At 36.5% G+C, this 27,943-nt stretch overlaps 2 protein-coding genes across 2 annotated transcripts; one reads left to right on the top strand and one right to left on the bottom strand.

Annotated features, from left to right (window-relative positions):
* Positions 1-2,979: 2,979 nt before the first annotated feature.
* On the top strand, positions 2,980-5,550 carry LOC117632551. The gene is made up of 2 exons (XM_034366065.1): positions 2,980-4,777; positions 5,215-5,550. The coding sequence occupies exons 1-2, from the start codon at positions 3,055-3,057 to the stop codon at positions 5,334-5,336; spliced, it is 1,845 nt and encodes a 614-aa protein (XP_034221956.1). The 5' UTR covers positions 2,980-3,054; the 3' UTR covers positions 5,337-5,550.
* A 1,115-nt stretch (positions 5,551-6,665) lies between these two features.
* Positions 6,666-16,885, bottom strand: LOC117630787 (suppressor of RPS4-RLD 1). The gene is made up of 24 exons (XM_034363563.1): positions 16,587-16,885; positions 16,361-16,470; positions 14,953-15,611; positions 14,786-14,830; positions 14,464-14,565; positions 14,299-14,379; positions 14,053-14,119; positions 13,570-13,670; positions 13,344-13,451; positions 12,931-13,001; positions 12,758-12,814; positions 12,248-12,356; positions 12,088-12,168; positions 11,700-11,786; positions 10,904-11,110; positions 9,627-9,964; positions 9,372-9,458; positions 9,181-9,280; positions 8,880-8,971; positions 8,755-8,793; positions 8,534-8,624; positions 7,536-7,633; positions 7,128-7,437; positions 6,666-6,866 (listed from the first exon to the last, which is right to left on the bottom strand). Exons 1-24 carry the CDS (start codon positions 16,706-16,708, stop codon positions 6,861-6,863), a joined length of 3,168 nt encoding a protein of 1,055 aa, XP_034219454.1. The 5' UTR covers positions 16,709-16,885; the 3' UTR covers positions 6,666-6,860.
* Positions 16,886-27,943: the final 11,058 nt, after the last annotated feature.

The following is a 27,943-nucleotide window of genomic DNA, read 5'->3' as shown; positions in this document are numbered from 1 at the left end:
TAGCTCAAGTAGTTAAAAACATTTACTTTTACACTCGAGATCCTAAGTTAGATTTCCCCTCTTTTAATATCGCTTATATAAAAATATATATATATATATATATATATAATTCAGATAAAAGATGAACTGGCTCTTAATTTAATTTTACTTTTATTCCAATATTAAAAGAGATCTCAAATTCAAATTTCCTCGTACGAAATAATTAAGAATAAACTTTAAATAAAGTGCCCCAAGAGGCATAATCCATCCATCATCCGAATATCAATATTCACAAGCAACCACCATGAGATTGTCTGTTAGGTTTTACAATTAGTTTAAGGATGAGTTACGTTTTAAAATATTCGGGAGTGTAGTGAGTAAATGTAGAATTCATTAGAAATCTAATTGGGTGTGGTGATTAAAATTTCCAGACGTATCAACAACATTGTAGAGACTTTCTAGAGCCCAATGTCCACCTTCTAGAAGCCCAGTTCTTCTTTTGGATCTGCTGTTTTGTTAAAAACACTGGTCGGATCATAATCCCCAGTAAGAAACTACCTCGAGTGTATAAGAGATGAAGGGCTTTCTTCCTTTACAAGCCAGTCTTGGATATCACAACGCAGTTGGGCCAATTTGTTTGTAAAGAGCGGCTCAAAAAATCCCATATCTCTTCTCTTTGTTACTCTTTGTGACTTTGTCCATAAAGCGGCAGGGCAGCTTAAAGAATAAAGAAGGTAATCGAACTAACCCAAATTTTATTCTATGATACCAGCAAATAACCCAGAAAATTTGTTGCCTCGTCCTCTCTCTCGCTCTGCCTCTCTGTGGGTGATATTGTAGGCAAGGTGGAAATCTGATTTCTACCTGTGTCTCAGCTTTTATCTTATGTATGATGAGTCCGGTTTGTATTTTTGGTTCACCTTCAGTCTCTCATTTTCTCTTTATCATTAAGTTTGATGCCTGTTAATGGGTTGGGTTATGAGTTTTGTTGTGTTAATGGGTTGGGTTATTTAGTTGGGTTCTTGTATTAAAGGATTCGGTTGTCAATGTGAGTTTGTTTTGTTAATGGGTTGGGTTATCAATGGTTTTATTTATCAAATTGTTAATGGGTCTTTTAGGGTATTAATGGGTTCAACTTAACATGTGTGAAAGTTTTACTTCAAAATTCTTTGTTTTAAAGCCAATATTTGTTTATTAATGAAATTCACTTGTGTTAAGAGAAGAGATATATATAGAGTTTTGAGAGGAAGCGGTAGGTTTTATTCCATTCAACTGAAAAGAGTGTGTACAAAAGGGTATGGAAAAGTCTCGTGGAAAACCATGTGGGATAAAACCCCGAAGTAGGAAAGAGTACCACATGCCAGCTGTACAACATAAGATTACTATAAACAAGGAAATTAAAGAGAGTCTGCAACTAAAGTACCATGCAAAACTATATATATAGTTAGAGAATATAGTACATAACTCTTGGGCATTTTTCCCTTGTAAGCTGGTTTTGTAGGGAGAAGTTCCACCACCACGTCGGTCTCATATCAACCAATATCTCCTATTCATGTTGGAGAAACTAGATGCATGCGCAGGCAATTGTTTAACAACCGTGTTTGAATATGTTCTTTATAATTTGGCAAGCTTTCCACCGGAAAATATGTCACACTATCTTCCCACTAGCAGCCGATGGATCTCCAATGTGTAGTGCTCGTGGAAAAACGCCAAACTAAAGTACTAGGACATGCATGCATCCTGAATCTCGATGCAAATAAATATCAACAAGTTTGAACTTTGAACTATAAACAACCATAAATCATGACTATATAAATATATATAATCCATGTAAAAGGCATTCAGAATGCGCACTTTGTCATTGGCAGAATATGCATTATTAAACCCAGTTAGCAAGTGCTAATCTATGCTATCTAGCTAATGCTTATTCTTAGATTTTGCATAATGATATATATGTATATATATAGCCGCATTTTCTTGAGACCAACCCAGTTGTACTTGCAGCATTATATTTGGTGACTTCCACTCTGCTTTTTTTAGTTCAGCTGACTTGTATACATCCAAAGCTCAAAAAGCCTGCACATCTGCAGAGCAGTATATATATAATAAAATTCTAATACCCATTGTTGATTGGCTTGTTATGGAGGGGACCAAAGTTGCTTGCTTGACTTTGAAGCCATAGATATAGAAGCAGATGGGGTATATCATGGCAGGAGCAACCCTTTAGGTTTTAGGGTCACCCTTTATGCAGAATCATAACATAGTGGCTAGCTAGTCCACTGCTGTGCCTTTTTCTTTTTTTGAATTTCAAATTATTTGGTTCATTCATTATGCAGATAATCCTGAAATAGGATCATGGTACTTTGTCTCCATTTAGTAAGAGACACTTGGTTGAGCTAATCTCTCAGTGCTTAACATGCAGCTGCCCAATTAATTACAGCTTCAGATAAGATGTTGAGAAAATTCAGAAAATAAAAGAGGAGGCATGCCATCCAAAAACACCCCTTTTGAGAAAATGTGACTTTGGATCAAAAGGACAAAGTACTCCTGGCCAATCAATGATCAGTATGCAGGTGGTTCCGGAGAATGGAACTGGTAGTCATCATCCTCTTCTCCTTATTTGGTTTTAAATTGAAAATATAGGGAATTGTTATTCACACTCCTAGTTTGTCATTATATAATCTTGAAAATTGATATTTTGTTATTTTAGTAGGTTCGAGAAAGAGTGTAGAATGACAAATTAGAAGACTCGAGAAAGAGTGTAGAATGACAAATTAGGAGTGCGCGGAACATCTAATATAAATTTTCAAAACTCATGGTATTTGGATCTGATGTCAGAAGCAATTATGTGGACCAGTTGTTGTAGAGTACGTAGCGATGTGTACTTCTCTCTACCCCACCTCTTTCTTCATTTACAATAAACCTTTTGCACTCTTTGCTCTCATAGTCTTGCCATGTTCATCTAAGTTCATTTCTGCAATACCGGAACTCTACCAAACTAAGTTTTTCTTCTTGTGATGCCAATTGTATACACCCAAAAACCTATTTAAATCCCTAACTCTCTCAAACAAAATCATGAAATCACAATTCCAGAAGAAAACCACCAAGAACACAGAGTCAGTATGCAGTAAACCTTCTTGTTTCTTCTGCACCATGAATGAGCCAGACCCCTCTCTCAGAAAAGCTAGAATCATCAAAGCCTTCCAAGATTTGCCTCTCAGGAATGACCAAGAACATGTCCTTGCACTAAGCAGCCTCTGGAACATAGCCATGATGCAGCCTAATGACCCTGAATTCCCATCTCTTGGAATCTTTGAATGCATGGCAAAGCTTATTCACAAAGGTATCAATGACAAAAAGTGGCTGCTAAGTGACCAGAACATCTATATCCCCTACTATGCTGCCCATACTATTGGCTCTTACACCATGAACAAGGTTCGATTTGCAGAGAAGGCCGTAGAATCAGGGGTGGTTTTTCCATTAATTGAGCTGATGAGAGGTAAGATCACCTGGGTGGAGCAACGAGTGGCGGTTCGGGCTCTTGCTCATATAGCAAGCCATGAAAAGATCTTTGAAGAAGCCATTGGTGTAAATGAAGTGGAGATTGTAGAATTAGCCATGAAGATAGCCATGACCTGCCTCAAAGAGGTGTTTGATAAGTTTGTTGGCTTGGAACCTTCAAAAAGATTGAAGTACCATTGCGATTTGGTTACAAGAGGGCTTGGAGGGTTGGAAATTGAGGACAGAAAGGCAGAGGAATGGGCTAGCCAACTTCAGTGCTGGTCTCTCAATCTTCTCAACCGCTTTGCATGCAAAGAAAAGTCTCTGAATTTGATCTGCAAGAGAGAATTCTTGATTGAATTGTGCGGAATGTGGGGTGGTTTAGCAAACCCAACTTCACCTGCTGTGATTAGGCTGTTGAGATCACTTTGTCAAACCAAAATTGGAAGACAAAGTGTAGCAAATTTACAAGAAGTCATAAAGGCACTCTGCAACCTCTCAAGGTCCTCAGATGATTGGCAGCTGATGGCCATTGATTGTCTTCTGCTACTCCTCAAAGACCCGGAAACCAGACATAAAGCCATGGAGACTTCAGTTGTGTTTCTTGTTGATCTGGTTGAGCTTAGAAGTATTGGAGGAAGACCAAAAGTTGGAGACACAATCACACAGGCTCTATTACAAGATTACCATAAAATCAAGTATGGGGACTTGAAATTCCAGAGGAAGAAAGTTGAGAGAGCTTTGAAGGAGACATGGGATTTGAAGGTTGATAGAAAAAGGAGGGAGAAGTTGATGTCTGAACAAGAAATCGGAGAGAGAAAATCAATGGTGAGACAGCTGAAACAAGAAGGAAATCTAAACTTCTGGTCTGGGAACATAGAAAAGGCTGTGATGGAGTACACAGAAGCCTTGCATATGTGCCCATTAAAGATGAGAAAAGACAGGCTTGTGCTCCATAGCAACAGAGCTCAGTGTTACTTGCTGCTGAGGAACCCAGAGGCTGTCATCAGTGACACAACCATAGCTCTGTGCTTATCCAGTGCAGTGAGCCCTCATGGTAAGAGCCTGTGGAGAAGATCACAGGCTTATGACATGAAAGGGTTGGCAAAAGAGAGCTTGATTGACTGCGTAACATTTGTTCATGGCCGTATGAAGTCCGGCCAAACCGAAAGGGCAGAAATCCCAAGCTACGCGGCACGTATGATTAACAAGCAAATGAATAAAACTCGGTTATTTGCTCCTGCCAAGTCCAGGAGTTTTAACAACCATGAAGAGTTATTAGAATCTCATGGCCTCAGTGAGTCTTTTAATTAAGCACATTCTATTAATCTTTGCTTGCTAACATTACTCTTCTTTTTGGGGAAAACCGAATACCAATCTACATTAATTCATACATTGTCGATGTTATAATTGTTTTCTTATTTGGGAAAGCAAATACCAATCTACAGTAATTGCTCCATTGTTGATATTTAGTAATAGTGACAATATATCACTTTATAATATCTAATTCAATGTAGATATTTGGTAATACCGACAATGTATCACTTTACCGTATCTAGTTCAATGTCAATATCTAATAATACCCACAAGTACTACTTGACGTTATCTACTTCACCGCCGATATTTGATAAGATCGACAATGTATCAGATACTGTAGATTGATAATAGGTACTAGTCAATAACCGCCTGTTTATTTTTTAGCTAAGCCCTCATAAATATTCATTTCTTTTGCAGGCAGGCCTATCGTTGTAGATGAAACGATTGCTGAAAAAAGATGGAGAAAGCTAGAAAGGGAAAGAAGAAGAGAAAAGGGTGTAAATGTCACAGAAAGGATGGGAAGTTTGAAAATTGGGTAAGGGAAGAGAGGCCTTATCAAATTTCTATGTACACCAAAATTAGGAGGTGTAAGAAGACAAGATATCAATAAACCCAGCTCTATGTGACTTTAAACTCTGGCTTCTCCATATTCATGAGAACACCTGGTGTCCTGTCCATGGGTACCATCCAACCGTGGAAAAAAAACAGACATTCTCTAACTGCTTCTGGACACAGTGGCAGTAGTGGGTACCATGCATTTTGACCATGATGCCCTTGATTTTTGGGCATGAGCTCAAATTTAGGAGGGGGAAAAACCTTTTTGGGGATTGTTGCTTTGACAAATTTTGTTTGTGCTTGTTCAAATACTGTCAAAATCTGAATTATAAAAAGCTCTCAAATAACAGCATTTCATAGGTATTATTTACTATTAAATTATATGACTTTTTCCTTTCTTTTTTTTTTTTTTTCTTTTTTTGCTTTTTTTTTTTAAATGACATGGATTGCGTTATCTCATTTACTTTTACATTCTGTGTATTTTTTATGATACTAGATTCAGATTTTCCATTAATTGATGGGATACTGTCACATGAACTCTTGGACATATTCTGTTTTGACAAAAACAAAAAAAGTCGACATCAACCTCTCTTTTCTTTTCCTCCAACTTTTCAGATTAGATTAAAAACTACTTTCTTACACTTCACCAAATGATTAATCATTATAAAACCTTCTAGTAACAGAAAGTCCTTCCTAACCCGTATCAGATTTGATCTATATGGGATCTTGCCTTACCTAATTGTCATTGCGCTCTTACGTTAGCAAAAGATAAATGATTCTATGGCTTCACAATTATCCGTCAGATTGGTGTATATCTTCAGTTAGATATGAAAAAACATCTTTGATTGCATTGCATTTGTTTGGCCGGGTAAAACCCCATTCTCTAACAACATAATTATATGGCATCCCATTCCATCTCGGCTTCATTATTTCAGGTCCGTTTGGTTCAATGTTTAGAAACACCAAAATAAATTAGATGTATGTTGGCGAAAACTGGAATAACAAAAATTGATAATCAAATCTCAGTACAACTCAAGGAGAAACTGAAATTCATACTAGTAATATTATGTAATAGTATTACTAGAAGCACCAACCTAAAAAACAAAAACCAGAGTTTAAATACCAAGTGATGACCCAGATGACAATATGTATTGGAAATATATGAGATTCACATGAATTTGAGAAATTTCGACTCTGATAGCACATTCTAATTAACTAAGGTTTAACCAATAAATATTCCCAACTTTTTAAAAAAAAAAATTTTAAAAAAAGGAAAATATATATATGATAATGTCAAAATGACAACTATCCACTGCGAATTAAAAACATGGATTCTAAATTTATTGTGATGAATTAACGTACAACAAATAAAGGGGAAAAATTGTATTTAAAAAATTACAATTTCATTATTCTAGAAAACTGTACAACAAATAAACATACAGCATGCATACGCGTTCACATTGGTATAAGCCGGTGTAAGATTTGCAGATATCTTGCCTCAAATTGACTCAGCACTGCATAAACAGGAAAATACGCTACGTCAATTTCAGAAAGTCAGCACAAAATTCTTAGGTGATCAAAATAACATTAAAAGTGCCAAATGAACACTGGGTCATTGCTAAGTCTTCATAGCTGATGACAATACAAACTTATTTATAAGAAATGCAAGATTTGGTACAATGCCTAATATGACGATGTGTACACTGATGCGGCAGCTTCAACTCTCACAAAAGGCATATCATGCGTATAAATTATGTGTGACACAGTGAACTCACCTCTTCAGGACTTTTAGAAGCAACATCGTCGCAAGTGCTCAGAGCAGCAACAACTGAACCTGTTGTGGCTAGAATCGATCCCACGTCAGGATAATCTTTCCAGGATGTTGTTGCGTTCAGAGATGGATACAACCAACTCTTCGTCGAGTCCACAAAAGAGTTTGGATCAAAGTTCAGAATGGCGTCCCAATCCACCTGTAAACCTTGTGGGATACTTCCTGTGAACTCCATATTAGCAGCAAGAAGTAATCCCAGCATAACCACAAACCCAACAGCTGCAGAGCCTCTAGAAAGCGGCATAAAATTGTACCTGAAAAGGCGAATATGTATAGATACTCCTTATTTAGAACTATATATTTTGTGAATGACAAACATGCCGTATCCATGCATCAAGGTCAAATGTTATACCAGTAATACGTCATCCTTAAAATTGCATCTCTCACATTTTCAAGCACACTGGAGTCAGTAGACCCATAATTTTCACCGCAATAAGCATTGCATATAGCCTGCCAATCCATAGTCCATATATGCAAACATTAGCAATTTATTCAACCAAAGAATTATTAATAAAAAATACCACAAAAGATTGCTGACACACTGAATGAAAGACAAACAATAGTATAAACAAATCTGCTTGTTAGCGCCTCTAGTCAAAGGTTTTCTAGCTAGCACCAGCCTAAAGGTCCCGTCTATCCAGATCCAGAAGACTTGCCATTAAAGAAAAACAAATGTTGATTGCATCCTAAGGTTCTGCTTAAGCAGGACATGGTGGCCAAATGTATTGTTGGAATATCTCAAGTACCAATTGTATCAAGTAATTTATCAGGTATGGGCAATGAAAAAAGTAGTTTATCAGGAACTAGGGATTACTAGGGCTAAGAGTCTTGCATTATCCAAGAAGGATCTTGAATAACTCTTACAGGGCATCAGTTTTGGGTAAAGTGAAATGAGAGTTCACAAGGTTTGTAAGGATATGTGGGAGAGTGGAATAACACTTTGGAGCATGTTTTGTTTCATGGCTCAGGTTAGGGTTCAGATTGAATGTCAAGCATTCTCATCTTTTCCTTATTAAGTTTTTTAGTAAATTTTCTCTTTTCATAGGTGAGGATTAGCTAAACCACATTCACTAGATATTCATAAGAGTATATTTCACTGGCCAACACAATGCTTGGGAAGATTCTACACATGCAAAATTAAGGAATGGTAAAGGTACTAGAAGCGCTTCTCATGTCTCATATTGTGATATTTGTTCTTCCAATACAAATATATCATGTATTGCTTATATCAAGGATCCAAGAAAGCGGCTCGACCCATGTTAGATTACTGGCATCTATTAAACAAAATAGAGTATGGAAATAAATTACAATAAAAAATTGGCTCGCATATGTGGGTGTAGGGTAACATACCTCCCATGCCTTGGCCATTTCTGCATCAAATTCGTCCCACCTTGAAGGTGTACAAGGTGTTCTGATTGCAAAGTCATATCTATTCTCCCCCCTGGAAAAATCATTTAATGCATCCAGAATTAAGAAAATAAAAAGGACTAAATAAGATGGGGAAAATAAAATAAAATTAGAAAATGAAAAAGGAAAAAGAGAATGTTGCAAGCCAAGGTGCAAAAGACTACGTTTTTACTAGGGTAATCCGCGTCCCTTCAAGATATTTCCTGTAACAAGCAGGCACAATCAGAACTAGGCATGACATGCAATTAAAATGCACGGAAATCAATTTTAAAAAGATATGCATTGTTACCCCTCAAAGGCAGTACTATTGCACCAAGTAGACAACCAGAAGTCCTCACCAACCACTCTGTGTAAATCAGCACAAGATTTTGCTTCCAAAATCTGCATGAATATAATTATGTGAGTGAAACAATTATTTACATATGAAAGAAATAATTGTTCAACGAGGGTTATACATGCAAAAGAAAAGCAAACCAAAAAAAAAAAAAAAAAGATTAAAAGTGACAACATAATATAGGAAAAGGATACAATAGTCTTCAAGTAATAAAATAAGATTTTCAAGAGTAAAAATAAAGGATTGGTGAACTCACATCTTTCAATTTCCCATCCCTGGATAGATCAATAAGGTTATCAACCTTATTATACACATATGACCTCTCCTTCATGACAGTTTTTGCAACATCTAATGTTCTGCCACATTGACAAGTGATGAGCAGTCAAGGGGGGGACAGAGCATTGTTTAAACAGTTCCATACTAAATGGAAGCATAATAGACCTTCACCTTTCAAAATTTGGGAAGTAGCGAACAACTTTTGCTTGTCCAAGGATCAACGGTGTATGAGACCCAAATCCAGCATTAAACTCCTCACTGAGTTGAGTAGAAATCCATGTTCACATTAGAAAACAGCATAGGAAAATATTTGACTATCTTATTTAACCATTTAAATGAAAATCAGAGTGAAACTCAATCCAAACATGATGTTATGTGGCTATTGACTATGGAAATGATTTATAAATTAAAAATAAAATGGAATACCTTAGCTTGTTAATCCACACAACGGGGTCACAAGGTTCTGAAATCTGCCGCCATTTGACAGCTACTGAATAAACATCATGCCATGACATCATAGAGCGTGCGGATGAATTAGCTTCTGTAATGCCATATGAAGTGGAGGTCTCTGAAGAGCTACTCGTACTACAACCAGCACCGCCTCTATTCTGGCTAGGCAAATTGACTCTTTCCCTTCTCCGGCCTCTCTTACCATTCTTCGACGATGTGCCTTTATTAGAATACTTCCATTCTGCTTGGAAGGAACGCCAAGCTTTTGAAACCTTTTGTGCAACTTCAATAACAGCCAATCCTGCCATACGATGCTGGTAGACATAGAATGTCAACAAATTAATAAATAAAAAATATTGGTTGGTTAATTCAAAGCTCTTCAGGGCAAGGAAAACTAGAGAAACGTGGAAATACATCAAGTTATATGGAAGTAGAGTTGAATGCTCCAAATGAGTCAACTGAAGAATGCTAAATGCTACAGCGTAAAACTCTTTTCTTTTTTTTTGAAGTTCCAATTCATTGCAATCACCCAAAAGGGCAGAGAACAGTACAAACAAGCCGGGCAAAAACACCAGCCAGAAAACCAATAGGAAACAAACAGCGTAAAACTCTAAGTAATAATAACCATTGCAAAAAAGAAAAGTCAGATTGTTTTCTTCTGTACAAAAGTATGGTTGTCTACACATACGCACTGAGTCAAAATTAATAGTTTTTACGGTTGAGAGCAGATATTAGCTCATTTTTTAAAACTTGGCTCAAATAGAAAAGTAAAGTCTCGTTCTCATATTAAAATTGGTTCAAATTGAAAAGTTAAGTCTCATACTATGCATCAAGCCTGATCACTTTTATCTCATCAATTTTTGTGCAATGATGCGGATAAAATGATCAGTTAAAGGTGGAACCTTCTTGATGTTCACCTCTGGTTAAGTGTTTTGGAAATCCTTACTGAGGAATTTTGTTTAACAGATCATATACCATTTTAGCTTATAAATATGAGATGGGTGAAATATCATGGGCCTCGAATGATTGCAACATCTGCAGCTTCAATTGAATCTATTTGATCTGGATTGTTCAAATTTAAATAAAAACATGAGAGGTGCAACATCTCCTCAAGGCAATATGTCTAATTACAATAAACCTCAAATAAGATAAAAAGTTGAAAACATAAATGGGAAAATAGTAAAGAAACGCAACTAAGAAGTGACAACAATGAATTGCATTAACTTCAAAGCTATTCTTGATATCAAAATCACCTGACGCCTATTCGGTAAGAAGCCAGGACAATCATATTGGATTTTCCTTCCAATGCAATCAGCAGCTTGTAGAAGAGCAGTCTTCTGCTTTGTAACTGTAAAAACTTGCTTTCGAAGCTTGCCCTTCTTCAAAGATTCACGCAGAGGAGGTTGCCGATAGACCTTTTCACATACATTCTTGGGGTGCAACCTTTTGCACCAGTACTCCTGAATATTAGATATTGAAAACACAATAAACAGAAAGTAGGAGAAGGGAAAGAGTCAATTTGCCTAGCCTTTTTCACATACATTCTCGGGGTGCAACCTTTTGTTAAATGTTCCCCTTACATGCTCTTATTTATAAGAGGTTATGTTGTAGCCTCTGTTTGGGGTACAATGGTTGGATTTTATAGCCAAAAAAAGGGTGGTTTTCCAATGCCCCACATCGGTTTGGGTGTGTAAGTGTGTGCAGATTCTTCATGAGGATCCGCCATGACTTTAAAGTTAAAGTTAAGTAACTAAACATGGTTGGCTTTGGCCACTTTTTAATTGAACAAATATGATTTTGGATATTTGACATTTCAGCTTCTTCAGCTTCACAATTAATTGTTGAAAGGACTAGGCAGGGGAATAGCTACCTTTTTTAACTTTATCTTTCTTATATGACATTTCATGCACCACGCCTTTTGTATTATATTTAGGTATAATTATGCCAAACATGCACATACTGTTACTGAGATGATATGACAGAAATTAGCTGAAAATTTATAACAATGAACTGGAAATCAAGACCAAAATAATCTTCAAAATATATCACCTTAAAAAGTGAATCAATGTCTCCATCAATATCAAACCAGCAAAATTCACTGTTGATTTTTGATGCCGTGTACAGAGCAATCTCTTTCTGTAAACAAAACAAAATAACAAATTCAAAGTTTGACACAAAAGCAAGATCATTGTTGTGATTTGTCGAGCATAGTCTTTTACTCAAAGAAGGGAATGTTTCATTTGATATATCTGGAGAAAAAAGAAGAAGAAGAAAAGTGCCCAAGGTGCATTAAAGATATATGCTAAAAGATGGAACTGCACACTAAGATTAATAGTGCACACTACACTTTGAGTTCCTGCACATCAGCACTTACATAGTGCTTATGTGCAAGAATATCAACATGAAATAAGCCATGCTATTCCAGATCAAATTAAACCTGATAGAAAGCAAGGCATTGCAACACAAACTTCTCCATCGAGTCTAGCTCCAAATCCAGCACAGCATCATAGTCCTTGACCTGTGATCAATGTATAAGTGAAATATGATTAAACATGCAGCTGATGTTCCAAACAAACCAAAGAAACAACTTCTTATACCGCGTGCCCATATTCTCCAAGAGCATGGTAGCAGGATGCCCGCAAATACAAACACTCAATATTGGTATTCTCAATGCTCAACCCAGTTGACAAATCCTTAATAGCCTTGCTGCAATATAGAACCCAGCAATTAATTACACCGCCTAGTGTCTTTATTTATAAAAAAATTAGCACAATGCTACATTCACTAACAGATACCACAAGGGACATTGGCAACTTTTTCATCTATGAATATGACCAAAAGTCATTATCCCTAGTACGCTATTGTGCCCGTGGACTGCTGTGGTGCCTAATTCCACTTTAAGTGGACTGTAATACAAAATACAAAATATTGCAACTGATGATGACAACAATCCATCACATTTTACTACATCTACCATATGATCAGAGACACAGTAATATCCAAAATAATTTATGCTTTACAAGATCATGCAAACATTTCAAGAGTAGATACTGGTTAGTGTTTATAGTCAACAATTCATTCCAAAGATAGGATTTGGTATAACCTACCGGTGTTCTCCCATTCCATGGAGCAGTAGACCGCGCAAATGATATGCTTTGGCAAACCTTTCAAATTTAGACAAACAAGTATATCTCCAGCATTAGCACTCTTGCTGAGTTATATCAGGATCAACATAAACTTTAGAAACATGGATGGCTTAGTTCAGACACAAAATGCTCACCTCCCATCAATTTGTAGAGCTTGCTGCAGACATTTTAAAGCCTTGGTAGGGTTAGCCATATCTTGATAGAACTGCAAAAACCCACATGCCAGAAGAGCAATACTTGTTATAAAACACTCGATTTGTATCAACCAAAATGGCAAGTCCTATTCACTCTATATGAGCAGTTAAGAGTGAACTAATAACTGCTACCAAGCTTTAGTTATGAGCCTATCCTCAGATTCTAGTGTATTACATTATTACTATACCTATGCCATTTAACAGAGATAAAATCCCATATTGATTCCATGAGATTCTAGTTTTCACTAGTGATGTTGCCATTCTTATTAAGGATATGCAATATAATGAACTAGGCATGAACAATGATGGAAATTCATCTGGCCTTGGTAAACAAAGTATTTGCTCATGGATACCTGGGTTAGCTGCACCCATGCCTCAAGGAAATTCTGATCCAGTTGAATTGCTTTCAAATGTGCCTCCTCAGCTTTTTTATATTCACCAATTGAGGATAATGCCAAACCCTAGGGAAGCCAATATCAGTTCAGTCAATACTCAATAGTGCAAGATTATTCCAGGGTAAACTGCAAGAACAAATACCAGACAACAGAATCAACAGAAACACAAATCTTGAAGACTCACCAAGTATGTGTATGCAGATGTGTTATCCTTATCAAGTTTCACACATGCAGTTAGGTCTTCAACGGCATTGTAAAAGTCCTTGAACTTGAAATTGGCAATTCCTGCAAAAATTACAATGCTACTGTTGTTACCTGCCTATTGACAGAAGTCGTCGTTTAGGGCTATTAATAAAAATATATAAAAAAGGTTTCCTAATACATGTGATTATATCACATGTCAAGCTTACATGATAAACCTTCAATGAATATAACTGAAGAAACATTGCAGTCTCAATAATACAATGTCAAGCATCTACAGCTATTGATCTCTCTAGAAAATTGTTCACCTACATCTGTTTTAACATGTTAACAGCACCTAAGCCTCACAATCTGTAAATAGATGCAGATACACTCTAAAACAACATCTTTTTATCTTAAAAAATGAAGGCATTTGAACATTTGAACCTGAATGCTGAAATGTAATGATTAGGTTTGAGCTAGTTACCCCTTTCGTGTAAAATATCGGCTGAATTTGGTTCAAACTCCAATGCCTTCGACAGATCTTCAATGGCCTGGATCACAAGAGTTTAATATATGCATGTACATGTCAGTTCTTGTGTCATAACAAGTAACAATAACTTCTTTTACCATTAATTAAGTTGGAGGAACAGTGTAAAACCACGACCAAATATTCATTACTTTATTTTACAGAGAATACATTTACATGAAAAAATTAAGGTAGAAATAACACCTCAACAAATTCTCCCAGGGCAGCTCGTGCTTGCCCTCTCCGTTTCCATGCCTCACACGCTAATGGATTTGATTCCATGGCCTGAAAAATATAACAGATCAACTACTTGCATGTAGAACCAAACCATTTTTTATTCTCCTGTCAAAATATTAGTTCATCAAATACCTTAGTAAAATCAGCTATTGCAGCCTCAAGTTCTCGTTGGAATGCATAGGCTGTCCCTCTCCCTATCAGTGCCTCTGGATAGTTAGGATCTTCTTTCAATATCTGTGCATATAATTATAAAACAATGCAAATGCTCATAAAACTTGCTAAAGGCCCCGTAAAACTACGACCCCCAAGACATGTTGTTACCCATCGACAAACCAGAAATGAAAAGAGGAAAATAATAAAAATGAAGATGAAAGAAACACAAGGAAAAATAACGATGGGAAGGAAAATTCCAATAGCCAGAAAATTTTCAGGACTCACATGGACTGAAACTTACCTGATCAAATATAGATATGGCATGAGCATACTTCCCTTCATTAACCTGTAAAAAAGGTACATCACACATTGAAGAGAATATAAGGTTTAAAACACTGGCAATTCAACAGAAACAATAACTGTGCTGAAACAGAAAGATGATTACCAAATAAAGGAATTATAACATACCTCTGCTATACCTCTTGATAGTCGAAAATCCACACTTATTGACTTGGACTTTGAAAGTCTAGCAACGCAGAACTTTTTATTTCTCTTGGAGTCATCACTAATTTCATGGCGTATATCAGATTTACTACTTAACTTTGGGGGTGTGGGAGGAGTTTCTGTCACATCACTTGATTTGCTACAAATCATTGGTAATTTACTGCATGTATCACTTAAGTCATTGCATGATTCAGAGTCATAACCCAATTTATCACGATTATCATGATTCCCATTCATTTGGCTATCAAACTTCTTACTCGCTGCGGCTATATCACCTATTCCATTGGGTACGTCCAAATTACCATTAGAGTTGCGATGGACCTCAGAGGTAACTGTTGATTCACTGCATAATTCAGATTGATCACTCAATTTATTGTGATTCTCATGAGTCTCACTTGACTTCCCATTAACATGTGATCTTGATTCAGATGCAAACATAGATGATGCCGACTGTTTTGCATGAGTCTCATATCCAATACTTCTCTCCTCTTTTGCAGTTCTTACAAGGTCTTCCAGTTCTAGCAACTGCTTCAGATCTGCAGACTGACGCAAGGCATGTTCATAGCCTTGCTCCAAAACCAAAAGAGCATCCTCTTTCCTTCCCAAAGCAGATAATGCACAACCTAGAGGACAAAGATCAAGTCTAAGATCACAAGAATGGCGGAGCTCCAACAGTACTTCATGTAATGATTCATTGTATACAAGTATTTAAAAAAATTTAAGACATCGAATCATATAAAGTGTCAAATAAGTGCTCCCTGAGAGTGCACAATTGTGCATACATCCGAAAGAGCAATATGATTTCAACCAAATGAATTTTTAGCTCAATCAGTACTGTGCCATTTCAGTATTTTTTTTTTCACTTCCTCATAGCAAAGAATACTATTCCATCCCAAACAAAAATGTAATTATATTATCAAATTCTTCAATAAGTGTACTTCCCCTTTAAAAGTTTTCCACAGAACGTTCATTAAATCATTGATAAGTAACTTTTAGATTACGGAAAAAAAAAAATTCTCCAAAATACAAGGGCCGATACAAACCACACTGCAACTCATCTAAACAATGAACCTCTTCTTTAATATCTTGCTCACAAATTCTATGAGATTTTCACTCAGCCTCGACTACCAGTCACCTATTCACATTTGCCGTACACCTAAAATAAAAATTAAGACTGCATAAAATCTATCCGAAATGTCTAACTAACTGCGCACCTTTCATTATCAGCTAATTACGAGGACCTGAACATTTTCATAATTGAGCTATCATTATCACCTAACTACTTAAATTATCCAAAATTTCCAAGAAAAACGAAATAAATTCTTCCAAGTCAAATAATAGTTCAAATTCGATAAAATGATCGAAGAAAAACCTTTGAGGATGTAAGCCTGAAGAAGCGCGGGGTCAAGCTGAAGCGCCCTATCGCAGTCCTTAATCACATGCTTGTGTAGCTCCAATTGGCTGTAACAGAAGGCTCTGTTGCTGCAACACCAACATTGAGAGCCACAAAATGGATCAGAATCAAATTCGATTAAGAAATTGAAGATCAGCGGGAATTGAATGAGAGAGCGCGCGAGTGAGATAGAGAGTGTACGGACCAGATGTCTTGGATGGAAGAAGACTGGGAGAGGAGCGAGTCGAGGACGCGGATGGCCTTGGACCAGTTGCGTGAGCTGCAGAGCTTGGCGAGCTCCGCTCTCTCGGAGACAGCTGCGGCCATTCTGAGTCACCGGAGCGAGTTGAGTCGGATGGATCGGGAAGGCGCGGTCTGTGTTCGTGTTTGTTCCTTTCTTTGCTTCAACGGCTCTAGCAAGAGGAAAGTGGTGGGGGATTAAAGAGGGGATACGAGTAAAAGGGAAATAGGGAAAAAAGTGAAGTTGAAAACTGAGAAGGGGGCAGCGAGGAGAGGAACGGCTGTGAGTCACTGGATGTCTTGTATGTGTTCATACGTGCGGGTCACACGTGTTCCACGATTTGACATGATTGGTTGAGCTTTAGTACTTTATTTGACATTTTGTCTTCTTTTTTTCTTTTTTCTTTTAATTTTGGTTTGTCAAAGAAAATTGGTGTACAACGGGGTGGACCGGCCTCAATCGGGCTAAGCACAGTGCCCATGTATGAATCGGGCTCAGTTAAAGATTTTTGGCACATTGAGTCGAGTCACAACAGACTTAAATTGGCCCGAGCCGGGGGGGAAGGGCATACTCACGAGCCCGGCCCGTTCGAATTCAATTCTAACTAAATATACTATATAGCAATGAAAGCATAAGTAAACAAGTAGCCAAAACTACGGTTCAGACCAGAGGCATAATTAAATAATAAAAATTTAAAAAGCAAATATAAATGCCCAACCCAACCCTCTATACCAAAATAAAATAAAACAACACTTTTCTCCCATGCTTTAGAAAGAAGAAAAAAAACACAAAAAAGGTTGTTTTCTTTTAGAAAAACAGTAGCAACGTCACTGCCTTTGATAACTGTTGTGTATGTAGCTTCTTGTTAAGCAGTTGATCACTTTTCCAAATTCCAAATGGTAACACAACTCTATCAAGTACTCTTCTTTACGCTGGAATTTGCTTACTAATGTTGTGATTTTTGGGCCGAATTTTGTTGGCATTATTCCTGTGATTTTTTTAGGATTTCTTATCATCTTGTTAAAAATTATATGAGAAAAAAACGTCAATTTAAAAAAAATCAAAATCAAAATCAAACTCAAACTTGCAACCAATTCAATTGCCATAGGATTAGTCTTTTAACTAAAAAATTTATTTTAAAAAAAATTCAGCAGGAAACAACCTGAAAATTAGTTCTGGGTGGCGGACCTAAAAACAATTCTTGGAACACCTACATCATTCTAGGGAATTCAACATCAACATACATCCAAGACCAAGGCATGTTCATACATGTTTGTTTCCATGTGAATTTGAAATTTTCACCACACGCGTGGTTCTTCATCAATATATGATATATCACTTTTAAATTAATTTTTTAACAAGGTAGTAAGAAAATTGTAAAAAAGTTAAAGGATAAATTAGAGGAAACATGAAAGTTATATATTTAATAAGAGCAACTCCACTCATTTGCCCCTTGCCATGGCAAGGGGGGAGTTAGGGCAGCCACTATTCACGTGAATAGTGGTTGCCCTTTCAAATAGTATCTTGTGTTTCCACCCATTATCATGGCTAAGGGCAATTACTTTTTATTTTTTTATTTTTTTCACAAATTTTTTAATGAAAATAATTAATTTGGATATTATTTTCGGATAATATTTTTGGGTTCGTACATATCAATATTTATTATAAAATTCATATCTCAATCGGATAAAATTTTGGTATTTATAGAAAAAAAAAAAGTAATTTTTTTGGTAATTTTTTAAAAAAAAATTTCAATTTTTTTCATTTTTTTATTGCACAAAAATTGGCTGACGTTGGATTGGAGAGCCCAGAGTGCGACACGTGGACTTTTAGTGGACTGTAGCGCCAGACACTGTAGCGTCACTGTAGCACTGCGGCACTGTAGCGATGACGTCAGCACCAAAACGAGGGCTGGAGCTCGGGCCAACCTTGCCCTCGGCCCAGCCCAGGTTGCTGGGTCCCACCTTGCGCTCGGGCCTGGGCTCCTCGCTGGAAACAGATTTTTGTTTTTTCCTCCCCCCAACCTTGGGCTCAGCTCCTTGCCGGAGTTGCTCTAAGGGTAAGTTTGGAAGACAAAAGCTAGCTTGTCTCAAGTACTAATGACATTGCTTTAAGTGTAAGTAAAGTGACACATGTCATTAGGAAAATGGATAATGTCCAAAAGAGAAGGTTGCTAACATTCCCCTAATTAAAATATAGTTTTTCTATTTAAACCCTGCACTTCTCTTTGTTCACCCCATATTCTAAGTTCACCCTAACTTCTAATTCAAATTTTCACAATTTCTAAGAAAACCCAACTATCTTCCCAAACTACCCCTAAATACACACTCAGCATAAAAAAAATAAAAAAACTCATCAACCTCACACCCCACACCCCGTTATCTTACCCTTCACCACTCTAAGTTCACATCAACCTCACATTACTTAAAGAGATAAAACACTGTTGTCAAATGTGTAGCAGCATTATTTTTTTATTATTAAGTTGGATAACATCTATGAGAGCAATGCCAGTAAATACATCCTACCAAATTTGTAGCTAGCTCAAGTGGTTAGAAGCAGTTACTCTTACCTTGCACTCAAGGTCCCATATTAAAATCTCCCTTTCCTCAATATCGCTTGTATAAAAAAAAATAGACAAAAAGCAAAAAAATAAAAAAAATAAAAAAAATTGTTTGGTAAACCATGTTAACCAGTAATCACAATGTTGTCAACCAATAATACAGATCAAAGTATAACTTGGGTGCAAACTACAATCAGCCATCCCTTTGTCATGTACCAGTATTATAAAAGAAAGGAAATACATACAATTTGAATAGAGCATCCTCTCCTATGATATGAGAGAAACTTTGCACTGCACCTAAGACATTGCCAAAAGAAGATCACAAAGACACAGGCCCTCAACTTCTCCACCTTTGCGTGCCCTGTTCTTCAGTCACAACAAGGCCCATGTCTTCTAACCCAAAACCTCCAAACTAAAAGGCGAGCATTAGTCAACTTGTTAGAGCATTTCCAGCAGTTTGCCCTTTGCCATGGCAGCTACTATTCACGTGAATAGTGGCTGCCCTAGCCCCCCCAACAAAATGTGTTTCCAGCAGTTGCCCTTTGCCATGGCAAATACTATTCATTTTTTTTGTTTTTTCCACAACTTTTTTTACTTAAACAATTAATTTGGATAATATTTTCAGATAAGATTTTTGGTTTCCTACGTGTCAATACTATTCATATTGAATAATATTTTTGGATATGATTTTATTTTATTAGTTGTATTGGTTGGTATTTATAGGAAAAAAAAAAGTATGAGGATTTGGTGTTAAAAGTGAAGAGTATTGGTTGATATTTATAGACATTGGCGGATCCAGAATTTTTGTAGCGGAGGTGCAATATTGACTAAGTATGAAAAATAATTTTTCGGAATAATCATTTTCTCAAGATAATTTTTGGCGGCTTTTATTCCTTACACATCAAATAAGAAAACTTGATTTTATGGAATTTTAATATGAAGTATATATTGACAAAATGAGCCATCATTTTTAGCCTAAATCGTATTTTGCACTAAAACCGATTTTTCATATTTTGATTTGGTGGGAATTTGATTTTCTAGTATTTTTATTTGAATCCAAATGGGGGGTACTTACTTATTTACATTGTAAACTTAAGTAAATGGAGTAATATAAAAATAAATGAAAGTAAAAGGACAAAGACATTTACTTAAATGTTGAAAATGGAAATGAGGTATAGAGAAAAAAAAAATCAGTAATTTTTTTGGTATTTTTTAAAATTTTTATCCTTTTTTTTTATTGCACAAACATTTGCTACCGTTGGATTGCTGGACAAAATATGATCAGAGAGCCTAGCGCGCTCTACGTGGGCGATTTAAAAAAAATTGGATGCAGGGCTGACGTCGACGTGACGTCAGCACGCTGACATCAGCCTTGCACTCGGGCCAGCCCAGTCTGCTGGGTCCCACCATTTGCCCGGGCTTGCTTTTGTTATTGGAAACCACTTTTTTGCCCAAACCCCCCAGCACGAGCCCAGCCTTAGCTGCTGGAAATGCTCTTACAACTACGCGATTCATTGGCTGATCATAATGTGGTCTCTTACAATGCAATGATTGAAGGTTACTGAAGACGTGATAAAATGTCTAAAGCGCTGGATCTTTTCAATAAGATGAGGCTTAGATTGCTCCACCCAAGTCTCTTGACATTCGTCAGCCTTCTTGGTGTCTCAACTGATTTATTTACATTGGAATTGAGCAAGCAAATCCATGGCCTGGTCACCAAATATGGGTACTGTTTGGACGTAATTTCTGGCAGTGCTCTCATAGATGTTTATTCTAAGTGTGTGAAATGTGTGTATAGATGTACTATTAAGTATTAAGTTGGATGACCTTTTTTGTATTTTTACACAGTAATAAAACTTAAGAGCTTAATGATTTAATTGTTGGGATGAACAAAGAAAATGTGGAGTTTAAATCGAAAAACTCTTTCAATATTAAAATTATAAAATAAAATAAAATAAAATGAAACAACACTTTTCTCCCATGTGTTTAGAAAGAAAGAAAAAAACACAAAAAAGGTTGTTTTCTTTTAGAAAAACAGTAGCAACGTCACTGCCTTTGATAACTATTGTGTATGCAGCTTCTTGTTAAGCAATTGATCACTTTTCCAAATGGTAACACAACTCTATCAAGTACTCTTCTTTAAGCTGGAATTTGCATACTAATGTTGTGATTTTTGGGCTGAATTTTGTTGGCATTATTGCTGTGATTTTTTAGGATTTCGTGACCGATTGGCCTGCCATCATCAATATCTGTTTTGAGAGTGCGTCTGTGGTGCATCGGCTGTACCGGTACAGCCGATCACATGCTAGTCACGTGGGCTTTTTTTTAAAACAATTGAAACTGGTTGTTTTGGTTAACCAGTTAAAATAAGGAAAAAAAATCATGCTCCTTCAAAACCTAGGATGCGTACTCGATTTCGTTTATCTCCTCCTCCATAGCTTTGCACAGCCACAGCTCTATTTCGTTGAAGTCACAGCTGCACAGCTTTCTACAGCCTGAAGAAGCTCCCCCCACTTTGTCTTCTCCATATGAGGAGCAGATTTCAGCCAAAACCCAGAAACCCACTTCGTCTTCTCCAGCTGCTTCCTCCATCTCGGTAAGTTCGTGTGTTGATTTTCGTTATGTGTAATTGATGGTTCTATTTAATTTATTCTTCTTTTGTGTGAATTTTGACCGGTGTGGCTGTAAATGAAATTTTGGGTTTTGCCATTTATTTGTTCCTTTTAAAATTTAATATGTGATTTACAATTTGGCTGTAAATGAGAATTTGGTAGATTATTGTGCAGTTGATTAAAGAATTTAGAAAATTAAAGTTATGTACTTAACGAACTACTCTATTTTTGCTTTTCAGTAACTTGCTGCTCTAGGTAAACATCGATTTGTCTTCCCTTTTTGTGCCAAACGATAGACAACTCCAATTTTATCGCATATATTTTTATGTTCTGTAATGATTGTTAGTAAGTAATCTCTATTAAGTCAGCCAACCAGCTTTCATTTTCTCTTTTTTGGTAATTAAATCAAGGATTTTGTTATCATGTTTATATGATGTGAGTGAGGTGATTTTTGGTGCTGTAAATTGCTAATCACTAGTGATTTTGAATTGTTGTTTCAGTTTTTTCACTGAACAATTCGAGAAATTAATTATTCAAATTTTGTATTTCTTTTCCCACTCTGCATTTCTGCTGGGTTGTTATAGTGCCTCTTGATCTGATTGTATATATAAATACCCATGAGGCCTCTGATTGTGTATGATTTAATTATGGTGGGAACTTCACTTCACACAGGACTTGGCAAGCAAGTCGATGTTTCAGTAATTTGTTGGTTATCTGAAGCCTGTATTGCAAGCATTAGTTCCTGGTATGAAGCACTCGTTTCAGTCTCTTAAGATATGCCATGTAGAAACCCGGAGATCATTTATGTACCCTTTATGTTGGTATGTGTTTGCTTGAATTCCAAATACTTGGAGGGTGTTGATATGTTTAAACTCAACTTTAAGAACTTGAAAGGGAAGATGGGGGTCTGTTGTGCGCAAACCCCTAATTGTTCAGAAAAATGAATCATACTCTTTTGTACATGCATAATTATACCTGTTTTTTGAACTATAAATCGAAGGTCGAAATTAACCGAAATACAGAGCATGAGAAACGATAATGGGCAATAAGGCGAACATCTTATATTACAAAACGACCAATTATCGAAATTACGTTGTACTACACATTGTCATGTACCACAAATGACTTGAGGGTAGATCCCGAATTGTGTACAACACAATGTCATTAACCCTAATATTGAATAATAGACATAGGGTCATAATAAAGTCTGTGCTTGGTTTTGTTTGTCATTGCGCTATACATTAATCAGCATAGCGTTGTTAAGCTTTGTTCAGTTTGCACATAGGGGGTCGGTATTTGCCTTTAGCACATGCAATTGCATGACAATGCTGCAATGCAAGTCCTTCTGTTCGCAAACCCTTAATTGTTCAGAAAATTGAATCATACTCTTTTGTACAGGCATAATTACACCTGTCTTCAACTCCTCTTCTGTAGAAAGTTTCTTCCTCCTTTCTGCAACCTCTCTCTCTCTTCTTTGTCATCATTGTCAAAAACCACCTATTCTAGGGTTTGGATTTTGGGGAAAATTTTAGGGGTTAGCATTTTGGGTTGATAATAGGAATTGGAATTCAGTTTTTCCAGTCACTGGTGGGTTATTGGCACTCCTCTCGTCTGCAATCGACCCTTGTGAAAGCATTTGGTATTAGTTCCTTGTGAAGGTAAGTTAACATTGTTTTATGGTATTGTTAATTGAAATTCTGTGGTGATGACTTGGGGCAAGAGGGGAAGTAGGTTTCTCATATTCATGAGATGAAGTGGGTTTGTCATTTTGAAAGTTTGGTGCTAAAGACATGCATGATAGTGTTTTGTACTTGATTTGTGCAAGTTATGGAAGCTCAAAAAAGGGGATCAACAAAAGGAAAGCGCAAGGTCGACAGTAATGTGCAACAATCAAGAGTTGGCCGAGATGCATTTTTTAATTTCATGTAAGTTACACGTACATCTAAAAATCGAAAATGTGGTTGCTTAATATTATGATGGTTTTTTGATTAAAAATAAATGATTTACAAAAAAAAAAAGAAAAAAAAAAGACATAAAATGGGGAAAGTGGCAAATGCAAAGTTGGACAATAAGGTGAGAGATGGCAATGGATTGGGTTAGTTTATTAATTATTTTATTAAAAAGGCTCTTTTAATGAGATTTTTTTTTCCAGGTACAAGAAGAGATTGCTAATAAATGGAGGAAATTAAACCTTAAAGAGAAGGCTACATATGGTTCTGCCTTGGAAGGTTCGAGTAGGCAAGTAAACGACTCAGTGAATGAGAAGGGTTTTATCACTAGATGCAGCGCAGACCGATTCCAAAAAACACGCATCTAAAGGAAGTAAGGGAGTTCGTTCAAAGAGTTGTCGACGAACAACTTGACAAGTTGGCCGAACATGGTCCCTTCATCCCTCATCATCCCATCGCAAGGAAGCCAATAACACGCTCCCAAGCAAAGTAGAAAGTTTGACAGTAGGTCATAGGGTTTAGGGTTTACAAATTAGGTGTAATTGCATGTATATATCCCTATTTGCACACAGTCAGGGTTCTTTTGTAATATAGCAAGTGCAATTGCATGACACGACGGTCGCACGTCATGTAATTCCATTATTCGCTTACAAATGGTTTTTTGGTTTTCTTCACGACATCGAAACATTTCACGACCAGATCGAACCGCCTAGTTTCATTTGTTTGCTATGGTACATGTCTTGTTTCAATATTCATCCACTATAATTCTATTTTATTTCTATTACTTTGTATGTAGATATAATTTAGATATAATAAATATAAGTATATATTGATTTTATACGAACAAGACTCTCTCGTTTTCGACGCAGTTCAAAATTTTTTCTAAAGAACTAAAGAAAACAAATTACAAATATAAAAATCTAATTTTTTTGTTTAGAATTTATAATTCTATAGAATTTTCTTCTATATACTATATAATATAATACTATATAATATATAATAATATACTATATACCGGTACAGCCACTCACATGGGGGTGTTTTTAAAACAAGGGAAAACGGTTGTGTTGGTTAACAGGTTAAAAGCAAGGGGAAAAATTGACGCGCCTCCTTCACGACACTCCTTCCCCTTCTTCCTAATACGTCACCTATCTTCTCTCTAGTTCATTTTCTTTCTGTTTGGCTCAATTCTAACATAGTATCATGACTGATTTCTCTTATTCACATGCTTGAATCTTGAGAACCCTCTTCTTAGAAATCCCAAAGGTAAGGCTAAGTATTAAAATATCTACCATGCAAATAATATCAGGTCTCCAATTTACGGATATTTCAGGGAATATATCGTTATCTTTTTAACATTGGATTACAATTTAGATAAGTGTGCATCTACACAAATGAAGAGCTCAAATGAAGTTCAAACAATGAGGAACAACCATCTAGATTCATATAATAGTCATACCAAGTTACATAACCCGAGCAGTTTGTAAGCCATGTTTGAACATGGTGCACATAGGTCTCTCTTGAGCTCCTTACTGTCTTCCCATATATGAGATAGTTAGGATTAACCCAACTAGTATGACGGGGCGGCCCGGGAATAGTGCAAGTGCCCCCAATGCACAGGACCCCTGATTTTTTAGGACCCCCTAATTTTTATTTTAGTTTATATAATTTATATTAATATTATAACAACTGTATATATACTTCAATGTGCAACAAATTGACATAAAAATTTATTTAGTGGAGTTGGTTTCTAGTGCATATCCCTTGATACAGGGCTTATGTTCGAGTCTTGGTTATGTGAATATATTTGTAATTTTATTCTCTTTTTATTATAAGAACAAAATTTTAAATAGTTTTAAAAAAGAAGCACGTGAAAATTATAAGGGGAAAATCCAATTAAATTAACAATCGTATATATCAAACCCATATGCTTTTTCTCTAAAAAAACATAATAATAATTTCTTTGACACAAAACAAAACAAAACAAAAAAAAAAAAATCATGTCTTCTTCTTTCTCGTGAACTCTTATTTTTTCTTACCGAACATACCAACATTTAAATTTATCAAATGAACGCAACATACTCAACGAACGCAACCCCTGCGTTCACATGAAAAAATAGTGCATGTGTTTGAAAAAGAAAGTTAGTAGGGTCTATTTTCCCGGGCAATGGGCAACTTTACTCAACGAACACAATGCGTTCGCGTGAATAAATATCCCGTTTGTTTGAAAAAGTAAGTTAGTGGGGTCCATTTTTTCGGGGAACGGACAACTTTACTCAACGAACGCAAACCCTGTGTTTGCGTGAACAAATAGCCCGTTTGTTTGAATAAGTAAGTTAGTTGGGTCCATTTTCCCAGAGAACAGGTAACTTTACTTAACGAACACAGCCTCTGTGTTTCCGTGAATAAATAGCCTGTTTATTTGAAAAGAAAGTTAGTTGGGTCCATTTTTCAGGGGAACGGGTAACTTTACTCAACGAACATAACCTCTACGTTTGCATGAACAAATATCCCGTTTGTTTTAAAAAGTAAGTTAGTTATGCCTATTTTTCCGGGAAACGGGCAACTTTACTCAACGAACGCAACCCCTGCGCTTACGTGAACAAATAGCCCGTTGTTTGAAAAAGTAAATTAGTTTGGCCCATTTTTCCGGGGAACGGACAATTTTACTCAACAAACGCAAACCCAACGTTCGCGTGAACAAATAGCCCGTTTGTTTGAAAACGTAAGTTAGTTGTGCCCATTTTTCGTGGAACATGCAAGTTTATTCAACAAACGCAACCCCTACGTTTACGTGAACAAATAACCCGTTTGATTGAAAAAGTAAGTTAGTTTGACCCATTTTTTCGGGGAACGGACAACTTTACTGAACGAACGCAAACCCAATGTTCGCGTGAACAAATAGCCCGTTTGTTTGAAAAAGTAAGTTAGTTGTGCCCATTTTTCGTGGAACATGCAAGTTTATTCAACAAACGCAACCCCTGCGTTTACGTCAACAAATAGCCCGTTTGTTTGAAAGTTTGGCCCATTTTTCCGGGGAATGTCCAACTTGACTCAACGAACGCAACCTCTGCGTTCGCGTGAACAAATAGCTCGTTTGTTTGAAAAAGTAAGTTAGTTGGGCCAATTTTTCCGGGAAACGGACAACTTTACTCAACGAACGCAACCGATTGCGTTCGCGTGAACAAATAGCCCGTTTGTTTGAAAAAGTAAGTTAGTTGGGTCCATTGGGAACGGGTAACTTTACTCAACGAATGCAGCCTCTGTGTTTGCATGAACAAATAACTCGTTTATTTGAAAAAGTAAGTTAGTTGAGCTCACTTTTCTGAGGAACGGACTCAATGAACGCAATCTCTTGCGTTCGTGTGAACAAATAGCCCGTTTGTTTGAGAAAGTAAGTTAGTTGGGGCCATTTTTCCGCAGAATGGGCAACTTTACTCAACGAACGCAACCCTTGTATTCGCGTGAACAAATAGCCCATTTGTTTGAAAAAGTAAGTTAGTGATGTCTGTTTTTCCGGACAATGTGTATTACAACGTAATTTCGATAATTGGTCGTTTTGTAATATAATATGTTCGCCTTATTGCCCATTACCGTTTCTCATGCTCCGTATTTCGGTTAATTTCGACCTTCGATTTATAGTTCAAAAAACAGGTGTAATTATGCCTGTACAAAAGAGTATGATTCAATTTTCTGAACAATTAAGGGTTTGCGCACAGAAGGACTTGCATTGCAGCATTGTCATGCAATTGCATGTGCTAAAGGCAAATACCGACCCCCTGTGTGCAAACTGAACAAAGCTTAACAACGCTATGCTGATTAATGTATAGCGCAATGACAAACAAAACCAAGCAGAGACTTTATTATGACCCTATGTCTATTATTCAATATTAGGGTTAATGACATTGTGTTGTACACAATTCGGGATCTACCCTCAAGTCATTTGTGGTACATGACAATGTGTAGTACAACGTAATTTCGATAATTGGTCGTTTTGTAATATAAGATGTTCGCCTTATTGCCCATTACCGTTTCTCATGCTCTGTATTTCGGTTAATTTCGACCTTCGATTTATAGTTCAAAAAACAGGTATAATTATGCATGTACAAAAGAGTATGATTCATTTTTCTGAACAATTAGGGGTTTGCGCACAACAGACCCCCATCTTCCCTTTCAAGTTCTTAAAGTTGAGTTTAAACA

This window comes from Prunus dulcis, chromosome 6, assembly GCF_902201215.1.
Source record: "Prunus dulcis chromosome 6, ALMONDv2, whole genome shotgun sequence".
NCBI classification, from domain to species: Eukaryota; Viridiplantae; Streptophyta; class Magnoliopsida; order Rosales; family Rosaceae; genus Prunus; species Prunus dulcis.
This window is presented reverse-complemented; position numbering and strand designations above follow the sequence as displayed.

Coding starts and splice junctions, on each gene's coding strand:
- LOC117632551 (XM_034366065.1), top strand. CDS start 3,055: ATGAAATCACAATTCCAGAAGAAAACCACCAAGAACACAGAGTCAGTA. Junction 4,778..5,214: donor ATTAGAATCTCATGGCCTCA/GTGAGTCTTTTA, acceptor TTTCTTTTGCAG/GCAGGCCTATCGTTGTAGAT.
- LOC117630787 (XM_034363563.1), bottom strand. CDS start 16,708: ATGGCCGCAGCTGTCTCCGAGAGAGCGGAGCTCGCCAAGCTCTGCAGC. Junction 11,787..12,087: donor AATGCCTTGCTTTCTATCAG/GTTTAATTTGAT, acceptor TTTTGTTTACAG/AAAGAGATTGCTCTGTACAC. Junction 9,281..9,371: donor TACTTCCCAAATTTTGAAAG/GTGAAGGTCTAT, acceptor TCAATGTGGCAG/AACATTAGATGTTGCAAAAA.